Source organism: Malus domestica, chromosome 11 (genome assembly GCF_042453785.1).
Source record: "Malus domestica chromosome 11, GDT2T_hap1".
NCBI classification, from domain to species: domain Eukaryota; kingdom Viridiplantae; phylum Streptophyta; class Magnoliopsida; order Rosales; family Rosaceae; genus Malus; species Malus domestica.
This window is the reverse complement of record NC_091671.1, coordinates 8059249-8070362: the sequence shown is the minus strand read 5'-3', so window position 1 is coordinate 8070362 and position 11114 is coordinate 8059249. Positions and strand designations below refer to the sequence as shown.

General features: G+C 36.8%; 1 protein-coding gene across 3 annotated transcripts; it reads left to right on the top strand.

Annotated features, from left to right (window-relative positions):
• Window positions 1–664: 664 nt before the first annotated feature.
• On the top strand, window positions 665–6242 carry MYBR20 (telomere repeat-binding protein 5-like). 3 transcript variants are annotated; one of them, XM_008386730.4, is made up of 10 exons: window positions 665–958; window positions 2106–2299; window positions 2409–3276; window positions 3378–3584; window positions 3686–3748; window positions 3853–3932; window positions 4069–4310; window positions 4613–4912; window positions 5085–5148; window positions 5637–6242. In XM_008386730.4, exons 2-10 carry the CDS (start codon window positions 2219–2221, stop codon window positions 5802–5804), a joined length of 2073 nt encoding a protein of 690 aa, XP_008384952.1. In that variant the 5' UTR covers window positions 665–958; window positions 2106–2218; the 3' UTR covers window positions 5805–6242.
• The last annotated feature ends 4872 nt before the right edge of the window (window positions 6243–11114 follow it).

Genomic DNA, 11114 nt, shown 5'->3' with positions numbered 1-11114 from the left:
AAAAAATTACTTCAAGAAAAAAAATAGTTTAAATTCATTCTTTAATAATCTAGGGCTAAAATTTTAATCTATAAGAGTTGGAGCAAAAAAACTGTTTCTTGGCTAAAAATTTTGAGTTTTAACATATGGATTGGAGATGATCAGCGATGAAGAAACTACAACAATTCTTTTTCACACAATTTTTTTTTTCCATAATATTCCCAAATTTAACAAGTAGTTAACCCATTTGGAGAAAAATGAATTATAAACTAACAAAAGGAAGAATCATGCAAATTTTGAACATCATTTTTTTGTATCTTTTTCTTGGTAACCGAACACCATCCGTTCATTTTTCATGTGGGATAACCACAAATAACTCCAACGTCTATTTGGTGACCCAATGAAAATTGGAAATTATCCCACAGAAGCAAATTACGACATAAACCCATTTTCTTCGTGACCCGACGGTTTTTATGGATCCGGCGGGCCACAAGCAGCCACATGATAGCATAATGCTCCACGTGTCACGATCACATGGCAGTTGGAAAGTGGGTCCACTCAATAGCGAAGAACCGAACCTTTAGGTGGGTTCCACACACCTGTTATAGCCGGTTCTTTAGGTGGGAATTACCGTTAGGTCCGGTGAGAGGGGTCAATGGTATAAGAGGCGGGGGTTTAAGCAATGGTTGGTGGTTTTCAGAGGGTTTTGGCGATCAGAGGGAGAGAGAAAGACCAGTTTTTTTGTTTGTTTTAGAGAGAGAAAAATGGGTGTTATTTGAACCGGAAGAAAAAAATCTAGATTTTCCGGGAAAATATGGGATAGAGAGAAAATGGGTGAGAAAATAGCGTAAATTTCCGTATCATTGTTGGTTTGATTTCTCCGACAATTCCCCGATCTTACATTCGCCTGAAATTTCTCGAGATTTTTCGATTCTGGGCTTAGAGATTTGAGGTTTGAGCGAACAATCGTTGGCTAGAGGTGAGCATGTTGTAATTTTTTTGGCGAAAATTGTTCAAGCTTGCGTTTTTATTTTTATTTTTTTATGTACGGTTTCGATGAGCCTTTCCCGAACAGTGTGTTTGGTTGCCGAGAAAGTGCGGAAAAGGGGAGAGAATTGCTTGGTTTTTGACTCGGAATTCGACCCAGAATATTTTTTTTGGCTCGAAATTATGGGATTTTCCGCTATGAAATTCTGAGCAAACAAACGAGGTCTTAAAAAATGATTTTTTTTGTCGTTGATTTTTGTGGACGATCTGATTTGCTTCCAATTGGGTTTGATGGATTCGATCTGAGTTTTCCGGTGGGAATTCATAATTTCCATCCCAATTTTAGTTAAAAAATCTCAAATTTCTCCCTGAAATTCGAGAAATGAAGATTCTCTGTTCGTTTTTGTCTGTTATGGAGACCCAATCTGAATTGTGTGTTCTTCAAGGTCGATCTCGGCCGAGGGTTTTAGACCTCTTTATTTTTTTCCTTCAGATTTTGGATAATTCCCTGAGGATTAAGGGAATTAAATTGTCCCAATTTTTCAGAAATTTCCCTTTTGTTGGCTGGATTTTGAATTTAGATCTGTCTTTTGGGTTTTGCAGTGGTTTAAGGACTTTTGTTTTTATTCATTTTTTTCTTTCTTTTTCCCGCTTCTCATTTACTCCGTCAAAAATGGCGAATTTTTGGTTCTCCTGACAGGAACTGTTGAGGATTTTATTTGATGGGTTCGATTGTCATTTGTTGTTTCCTGGTATATTTAAGGTTTATTAACCTGTTACCTAGTCTCTGTTTTTTTATGTTAATTAGTTTTTTCCCCTTATTGTTTCTTGTTCTTCCTGGGTTGCTATGTCTATGTTTTTTCAGTCAGATCGTGTGGATCTGATCAGAGTTTCGGACATGAACTTATGCTTCTAGGTTGTAATTTGATATATCCTTGTACGTTTTTGGAGTTTTTGTATGCTCAGATGCAATCGAATTTGGGTAATAATGTTCCGAATATCTCCCGGAATTCTATTGATATACTCGTCGATTAAATGTTGCGTGATAGAGTGAATTATGCGAGATCATTTTCTGTGATCCGAACAATTAGATTTTATTTTCTGCGAAACTGATTGCTTGCATTCATCTCTGTTTTCAGGACGTAGCTTTTGGATTCTCATTGGTGGTGGTCGTGTATATTAGTTGAAAGGACTAATCTGAGTCCGGGTTCTTTGTAGTTGATGTAAATTTTCGTGGTATGATTTTTAAGATATGGTGATGCAGAAGAGGTTGGATTACGGATTCAATGGCTATCAGGTGCCTGTCACTCCTAAAGCTTATAGATCAGCAAGGGTACGTGTATCCAACGACTCTTTATGATTTACATTTTACGTTTATGATCTATATGCTTAATGTTTTATCAAATTAATCCATATGCTTAATTTTGATAACGATTTTTCAGAAGCGGCGTGCAGTTAGAAAGATGGTTGAAGACAATGCAATGGGTGCATTTGACTTGTTGGCCACTGTAGCTGGCAAGTTATTGCTCGAGGGAGAGAGTTCTCCCGCTTCCAGTCATACATCAATCGGAAAAGTTCAATGTGCAGGTATTAAGGAGAATTATCTGGCTGGAGATAAAACCTTGAAAGTGGAACCTTGTGATCGAGGCAGTTGTGATAGGATACCTTTGGTATCTGATCATATGTCAACAGGTCAGAATCTAAGTTCGTGCTCCAAGGCTTCTCCAGTTCATCAGAATGAAAGTCATTCGGTTATGACAACTTCTAATGGCTCGGAGAGGTTTGTTTCTGACATGTTGGCGAGTGGAAAATGCAAGAATGAATTGGGAAGTCTTACTGGGAAAATAGAAGCAGGCTATTCTGGGAACAGGGAGTCTGGTGAATGTAAATTAGATAATAAAGTTAAAATATTAGTAAAGGATGAGACTAATAAGAGTGGGGAGGTGGTTACTGGTAACGGGCCTGATATGTGCAGTTTTCAGGATCCGGTTGTCTGGGAAGGTGAACCTCCTCCGCTAGTTAGTTCAGATAGTAGCACCAAGGTGCCTATGTATGTAGATCATATTCCTCAGAGATCTTTCCCCGCTAGCCGGGATGATGTAAAATTAGTTGGTAGAGATGATGACGAAAATTTCTTTGGGTGTACTCACCCTAGTACAGCCATGAAGTATTCAAGGCCAGCGCCGTCGCGTATTGGAGACCGAAGAATACGGAAAATATTGGCTTCGAAATATTGGAAAGTAGCTCCAAAGTCGAAGGATGAGACACATTCTAATTCCTGTAAGTGGCTGCCTCGTACTAAAAGAATTTGTGAGTTTCTCGAGCTTCCTTTCAAAGTTTTAGTAGCAATGCTGTGTGGTTTCGCTAAACTGTTTTCTAATATCAATTATTATCTTTTTCTGAATCTTTAGATCGGGATATGAAACCAAATTACCACAACAGGAAGAATTGCTACAAACGTCAAAGATCTCAAATGAATATGCCTTTCAAGAAAAGGAGGCTTTTTGACCGTAGCACAGTTCCAAATCCTGATCAAGGTATTAGTAGAGAGGGATTCTTTGACTTGCGGGGGAAGGGAACCAATGTAAATGCTTCTGCTTCGTGTTCAAAGATGCAAGGTCATTTTCAAAATCAGATTCTATTCAATCAATGTGATTATCTTGATGTGTTTTGGAATGTATGAGTTTTTTTTACCAAGTAGTATGAAATATTTATGCAGCCACTGGGATGTCTTCTTCGGTAGGAGGTCAGCACTCATCTTTCCAATCAAGGAATTCGCATGGTACAAAAAAAATTTCATGAGCGCTTGATATGTACACTTTTAATTTGATTCGTGTCTTACATTCCAAGAGATTTTTACAAGAAGGTGATTTTTCCCTTATTCAGTGAAGCTCAGGATCAAGTCGTTTAGGGTTCCAGAGCTATTTATTGAGATTCCGGAGACAGCAACTGTTGGTTCATTAAAGGTATTTCAGGACTATTTTGATTGTGCATCTCCCTCTAGTTTAGCTATGTAGTATACTGGATTTGTTTATATGAGAGACATACCGCACTTTCTCATGGTGTTAGTTCGGGTCCTCATGATGTGCGATCATTCTGCAGAAAACAGTTATGGAAGCAGTGACAGCTGTACTTGGTGGTGGATTATGTGTTGGTGTACTTCTTCAAGGAAAGAAAGTGAGAGATGACAACAAAACTTTACTGCAAACAGGAATTTCTCAAGATGACCATCTAGATTCTGTGGGATTTTCCTTGGAACCCAACCCTTCCCGAACCCCTCTACCTTTATGTTCTGATGGTTCTCCAAGTATGCTTCCCTGTGATGAAGTAAAGCCTTTAACAAGGTAATGCAAATATGCTCTGGCCTCGTCAGTTTTGCACCTCGTTCAGTTTTTTATTTCTTCCCTTGCGTACTAATTCATTACAGATGGTGGTGCTTCTTTTCGTGTTCATTTTTCTCTTTTTCCAATTGAATGCTAGGGTGATTCTGAAACTTTTTTACAACGTTAGCAACTTAGCAGTCAGGTTGTACATATTAGTCTGGTCTAGTGCTATGCAATCTCAATCTTGTAGGATTTCGTAGGATTGCTTTCAGACCAAGACTAGAAATTTAGTTGCTATTTAGCTAATAATGATTTTGCACCAGGTACCAACCGGGTCCTACTGGTGAACCCCTACCTGAACCTCATATGGCCAGTTTTGGGAGCTACATTGAAAGTGATCATGATTCAGCACCCTCTCCAACTGATATGTCAGCTGAAAAAAGCACAACAGATTCTAAAGCACTGGTTGCTGTTCCAGATCTGAGTATGGATGCATTGGCTGTGGTTCCTGGGAACAGGAAATCAAGGCGGTTTGATATTGGACAGCGCCGAATTCGTCGACCTTTCTCTGTTACAGAAGTGGAAGCACTTGTCCAAGCGGTTGAGAAACTTGGTACCGGAAGGTATAAATGATTTACGAGCATAAGTTTTGATTTTGTCCAGCTTGACTTAGTAAAATTTTGCTGTGGTGTGGAGTTTTAATGGTTTTGCTTAAAAGAGTAAACTGTGAGCTTTCAATAGAAAACAGTCCCTTCTGCTGCAGTGTGGAGTTTTAATGGTTTTGCTTATTTACAGGTGGCGTGATGTTAAACTACGAGCTTTTGACAACGCTAAGCATCGAACATATGTGGATTTAAAGGTAAGGAGTCTGTTTGCCAATGATAAAGTTTTGAGCACGAACATTGTTTCTTTTAATCTTTTCTGGTTACCTAATTGAGTCCCCGGTAAAAGATTTCAAATTTAAATTTCATATCATGTGTTACTTTCACATGGCTTATGATTGCTTCCTCACCATTATATTTTACTAATTTATGAGTCCTTTTCTGCGGCTTGGGCCCGCTCGAGGTACTTAGTTTGATCTGGTCAGTCTGTCAAACAGCTTGCTTGAATTAGAGGCAATGATTAGGCAGTCTTTGTAGCTTTGTTAATCTGCATAACTTTACCTGTTGAATACAACTGTGAGGGAATCTCTTATATTCTGAACTTACACGCATCTCCTAAATCTAACTTTGTCTGTTAAATACTTTTGCTGCTGTGCTTTTTTGTTTTCTGTTTGAAAACTGCTTAAAAAGTGAGGGATGTGATGTGGGTTTGGTTATGATTGTGTCGTTTTTACGGGTTGTGTAGGATAAGTGGAAAACCCTAGTGCACACGGCGAGAATATCTCCTCAACAGAGGCGGGGAGAGCCCGTCCCGCAGGAGCTCTTGGACAGGGTCCTAACAGCTCATGCGTACTGGTCCCAGCAGCAAGCCAAACAACAGCTCAAACAGCCCGAGACTTGCCTTCTCGTCTAGATGTCCGATCAATTGTTTTCTTTTTGTATCTTTGTTAATGATGTAAAAAAAGTATGACAAGAAAGTAGGAGTTGAAGGATGTTTATGTAATATCAGTCTGGTCCGCCGTCGCTCTCTTGCCACGGCTCCCTTTCCCCGAACGGAGAGGCCGCCGGCCCTTGTAAATGGATGACAAAATAAGAAGAGCGATGGCTAACTGAATTCTTTAGAAACCCAAGTTGTTGGTTGGTGTTTCCTGATCTTTTTTTTTTCTGGTAAATGTGGTTTGGGTTGTTATGAAGGTCTTAGTTAATGTAATGTTGATTTAGTTGTTAATTTAGGGTTAATGCTAATGCAACTCTTGTAATCTTCCAATTTGCATTTCAGTTGCAAGTAGATATTATAATTTCAAGGCCATCTTGGTCTTCATATATTCCAAATCTACTGTTTATAATCTAAGTTTGATCCCAGCATTTCTATTTCTTGCTATACTCAAATGGGCATGTCACTTTAAAGATATTTTATACGTGATTGTTAATGAGTTTTAACTTTCTCTGCACAATGGGTTTGAGATATCGATATTGTAACGGGCATATGCCACTTATTTTCAAGCCAACCGCATAGTGGTATGAGTTCACAACTTTTTCATATGTGTTCATGCACAATTAGTTTAACATACTGCTACATTGATATTCTCGAAAATCCTACCTGGTTAGACTCGAAAATGACAAATTGCTTAAACTTTTAAAAAAAAAATTTGAATCAAACTTTTTCTAACATGAAGGTGGAACTGATTTATTTAATTTTTAGCTTCTGTGGGGCCGTGGGGGGTTGTGCAAGTGAATTGTGACGAATATATGGACCCCTTTAGCCTTTAGGGTACCAAAATAAAATCAGAATCCCACACCCTTCCATCAATATTAATCATTTTTTTGAAGTTTTTCTATTTTATGCAATAATACTCTATTTAAAAAAAAAATTAGCTTAGAGCTAGGCATAACCAGACATTGAACTCAACACAATATTGTACATCCTAGCTGTGCAAGTAGAACATAAGATCTCGCATTTACACGTGAAGAAAAATACCACTAAATTATGATACTAGTAATTAGTTGATGTTTTAGTAATTTTAGTCCCCAATTGAATTGTGGAAAAATTGAGTCGATTACTTTTAACTGATTTTTTGACACACTTGATGATGAAAGGCAAAGTTGGGAGCATAAAGTGAGTTCAAAGGCAAAGTGCGTCAAAGCGACTTTCAGATGACTTTATACAACATAAGCTTTGTTTATTAAATTTGCTTTTGGGACAAACAACACTATAAATTTTCGATGATTAATTAACTTACAAGTAGTCACAATTTACCATCAAAGTCGCTACAAGATTCAAATATATATAGGAGATAGTGACATAAATTAAGCCTATAAACAAACAAGTATGGGTGGTGTCTAGTTTTCCTAGTAGAAAGTAGAAACCTAAAAAAGACCACTGCTCTAAAAATTTCCGCCTAAGTCCCGTCTTGGTCACAATCTAGATGGCTGGCCATCACTCAGATTAATCCTTAAGTGTTTGAAAATTAATAAAGAGTGTCTGGACCTGTTTAGGCACCGTCTATACCTGCCTAGGTGCCGCCTATACCTGCCTAGGCCACGACTCTCACTTAGATAGAAAATAGATAACTTTCATTTTGCATTTTATTTTTCAATAAATTGTAGAGACTTTTTGAATATTTGAATGAAATTTTTTTATATGTTTGTTCTCAAAATTTTCAATATATTCTAACACTTTAATATGAAATAAAAAATCACCTAGACCCCTACCTGTTACCCGACTAATGCCTAGCACATTTTAAAACCTTGCTAAAGATAGAATAACGAACTTGACAGATTGAGGCAAAGTAGGGAAGAAGAATACGAGAATATGCCAAGGGCATGTGAATAATTGAGTTGATATATACTTGATCCTCCTCCAAGTTGTTGAAGTCTGTTACTTCACACGTATGTCATTCAAAACCAACAATGTTGGAAAAATTGTGATGGTCCCACCTCCCCACAATTTTGCCAAATTGCCATTTATTACGTCCATACCTCTCTATATCTATATATCTATCTCTTTCGTGTAAAGTGTACTAATTCTACATGGATTGTATAAATAGGAGTGGATTTGTGGTCAATATTAATGGGGTTGTCTCTTTGTGCCACAATTCTCATTTACAAGAGAACCACAAAAGATGTATGGGTGGGAATATGACTATCCCTTGCTATAAAAGGCGAATAATGACTTTAGGTTTTTGGTTTTCTTAAAACTTAAAAACAAAACGAACAAAAAAGTTTGAGGAAAACATGTGGCGAGACATGATTGTCTGTCTGATACGGGTCATAGCATGTTCGTACCGACCCTTATGGGATAGCCATCACCATGAAGGCTAGTTCCACAATGTAGAAAGGGAGGTCGGTTGTTCACAAAACGAACTGAGTTGCAAAAGTTGATTGTGGAGTGAAGTAGGTCATGCAAGGCATGATGGGTCTTACTAGGTTCGCATTGAACCCAATCGGCATTTTCATTCAAAAAATTGTCAAAGAGTTACCTCAAATCGACAAAGTGGTAGGCACGCTTCTTGGTCAACTGTCATAACTCGCATTTGCAAAACCAAACCATAATTTGAGCAGTCAATTTGTGCACATTTCTGTAAAGGGCTTATAAATATTAGGCCTCAGGATACCCAAGTGGCCTGGGCTTGCTTTATGTATGATAGAATCGGCTGGATACAAAGCAACAAGGGACTTCACCTCAAGGGTTAAGGCTTCTTTGACCTTGTAGAAAAAGTATCAAGCCCAAGGGTCCATTCAATTAGTGCGCAATTTCCCGTTCTTTTTTTTTTCCCCTCAAGAGTTTAGGGTTTATGATTTAGAAAAAGACATCGGTTTTCCGAATTTTTTGAATTTTTCAGAAAAGAGATCAAAATTAACATTTTGTTTGGACACAACAATGTGATAGAACAATTTGACGATAGAAAAAGCTTTAGTTGTTTGATCTCATTATATATAATTGAGACTACTTTTCTAAGAGATGGAAAATAAAACCGCCTCGTGCCTAATTTGAAGTGAAAACGATAATACACATGGTATAGATAGTCGTACAAATATAAGAAAGAACATGGGATTGTAAAAGTTTTTCTCAAATACACACAATTAAATCCAAAGATACATTGGACTTGTTGCATTTTGTTTGATTTCTTGAGGAGCACTACTAATCTTTTTGACTATTTGGTAGTATGAACGCAGAGAGAAACCTTCAAAAGAAGGAAAAGGAATGGACTAGAAATGATGAGGTCCCAAAATGTTACTGAAAAAAGACAAAGCTGCTAATAGTGACACCAGCACCAAGAGCTTACATTCAATGGATAAACATAATATAAGGAAAACTAATGAAAATGGCTTGAAAACTTTGAGTTTTAATGATAAGGACAAAATAAAGGGTAAAGTAAATAGTACCAGGATTGACTTTTTAGTGTAAAAATGTGGTTTTTCGTTAAAATGAACAGTACCGGGTGCTTTTCGTTAAAGTTCCCCATAATATAACTACTAGTGGCCACTGGGCTATGTGTAAAGTATATGTTTGAATAAAAATCGTAGGCCTGCTTTTGGGAAATGAAAATGACAAAAGAGGAATTGGGAAGATACATACAAAATAGGGTCCTAGAAAGATTGGATCAATCCCATTTTATATTTACATTTTTGTTTGCATTGTCCTTCAAAATAAGGGGCAATTGGGTAGGATGTTGTATTGTGTTGTGTAGTAAAATTTGAATTTGTATTGAGAATATAAATTAAATGAAATTGAACAAAGTAATATTCATATACTTATAGTGACAAAGTAAGTGAATTTCACAATAATGAATTTAGACATGAGTGAGGCGACGCGAAGTAAATAGGGTTGATTGAGTTGGCCTTAATCATGCCAACTTATTCAAGTTAATAATTAGTTCGTGTTTTAGGTTTTAACACGCCAAACTGGAAAATAACACACTTTAACACACTTATTTTCTCATGAACCTCATAAGCTGTATCACATGAGGTAATCCATTTAAATTGAAAATGAAATAACAAGTTTAACCTTTTTGTTTGATGTAAAGATTATATTTCACGCTTTATTTTTAGTTATGAACATTAAAAAAACAGTAATCGTGTCATTATGTGTAACCACATTTAATTATCACGTTTTGCTTGAGTTTGGACAAAATGACCAAAATAATGAGGGTTTTTTTAGTCAAAATGATCTTTGAGATTAACATCTCTTCATTTTAGTCCCTGAGATTTGAAATTAATAGAAGTGGTCTTTACGTTTGTCCACCGTCAATCATTTTGGTCAGTTCATGAATACCTTGAACTTTTGTCAATCATTTTGGCCCATTGTTTATTAATGAGGGGTATTTTTATCATTTTGATTCTTATTTAACATAATTTTTAACGCAAGGAAAAATGATTGATGGTAAACAAACTCATGGACCATTTCTATTGATTTCAAATCTCTGAAACCAAAATGAAGAATTATACCAATCTCAATGACCATTTGACTAAAAAATCAAATAATAATCGTGTTGTATTTAGATGGACTCTAATTTTGTTTGTGTCGACACAAACCAAACCCGTGAGCACATAGCCCTCAGAAAACATTACAGAAAAATAAAACCTTAATTGAAAAAAACTCAATGCTTTTAATTGGGAATACAACATTAGGACGTAAATCAAAGGCAAATGGACCTTGAACCCTAAACCCCAAAGAGAAATTGACTCAAACTATTTCCGACATTTTGGGCATGTAATGAATTTATATAAAAATGCCTTTTTTTGTAATTCGTGAAGCATCGTGCGTGTCGGAGATTGTCACCTCTCCAAACCAGTATGCATGCATGCATATCATTTTTTTCTCATTTCAATTTTGAGAAAAGGGAAATAAGGGGCTTGTGATCAACTCTCACACATGCAAACCTAACCCACCATGAGATGATACTGATGATGCATGCACGTTGATCTTATATATACATGACTTGCCAACCAAGCCTCCCTAGTAAAATCATACGACAGCTTTTGAGATCTTTGGTTGCTTTTTTGTTTACAATATCCTTCTGTTTCTGGTGCACACTACACATGGGACGAAGTTACTTCAAGATTCTCCACTGATTGACTATCTCCATCTCAATGTACTTGTACGTTCTAAGTTTGAATCCAAGCAGGCTTCAAAGTTTGAACCTTGAATATACAAATACTAACCAAGAACGCTTGACTGGTAAGTTAAGAAATATCTGTATATTTATTTGTCTTGTTTATA

Excerpts from the sequence above, each read along its gene's own strand:
- MYBR20 (XM_008386730.4), top strand. The coding sequence starts at position 2,219 with ATGGTGATGCAGAAGAGGTTGGATTACGGATTCAATGGCTATCAGGTG. Across the intron at positions 2,300-2,408 it reads AAGCTTATAGATCAGCAAGG|AAGCGGCGTGCAGTTAGAAA; the intron begins GTACGTGTATCC and ends ACGATTTTTCAG. Across the intron at positions 3,933-4,068 it reads CAACTGTTGGTTCATTAAAG|AAAACAGTTATGGAAGCAGT; the intron begins GTATTTCAGGAC and ends ATCATTCTGCAG.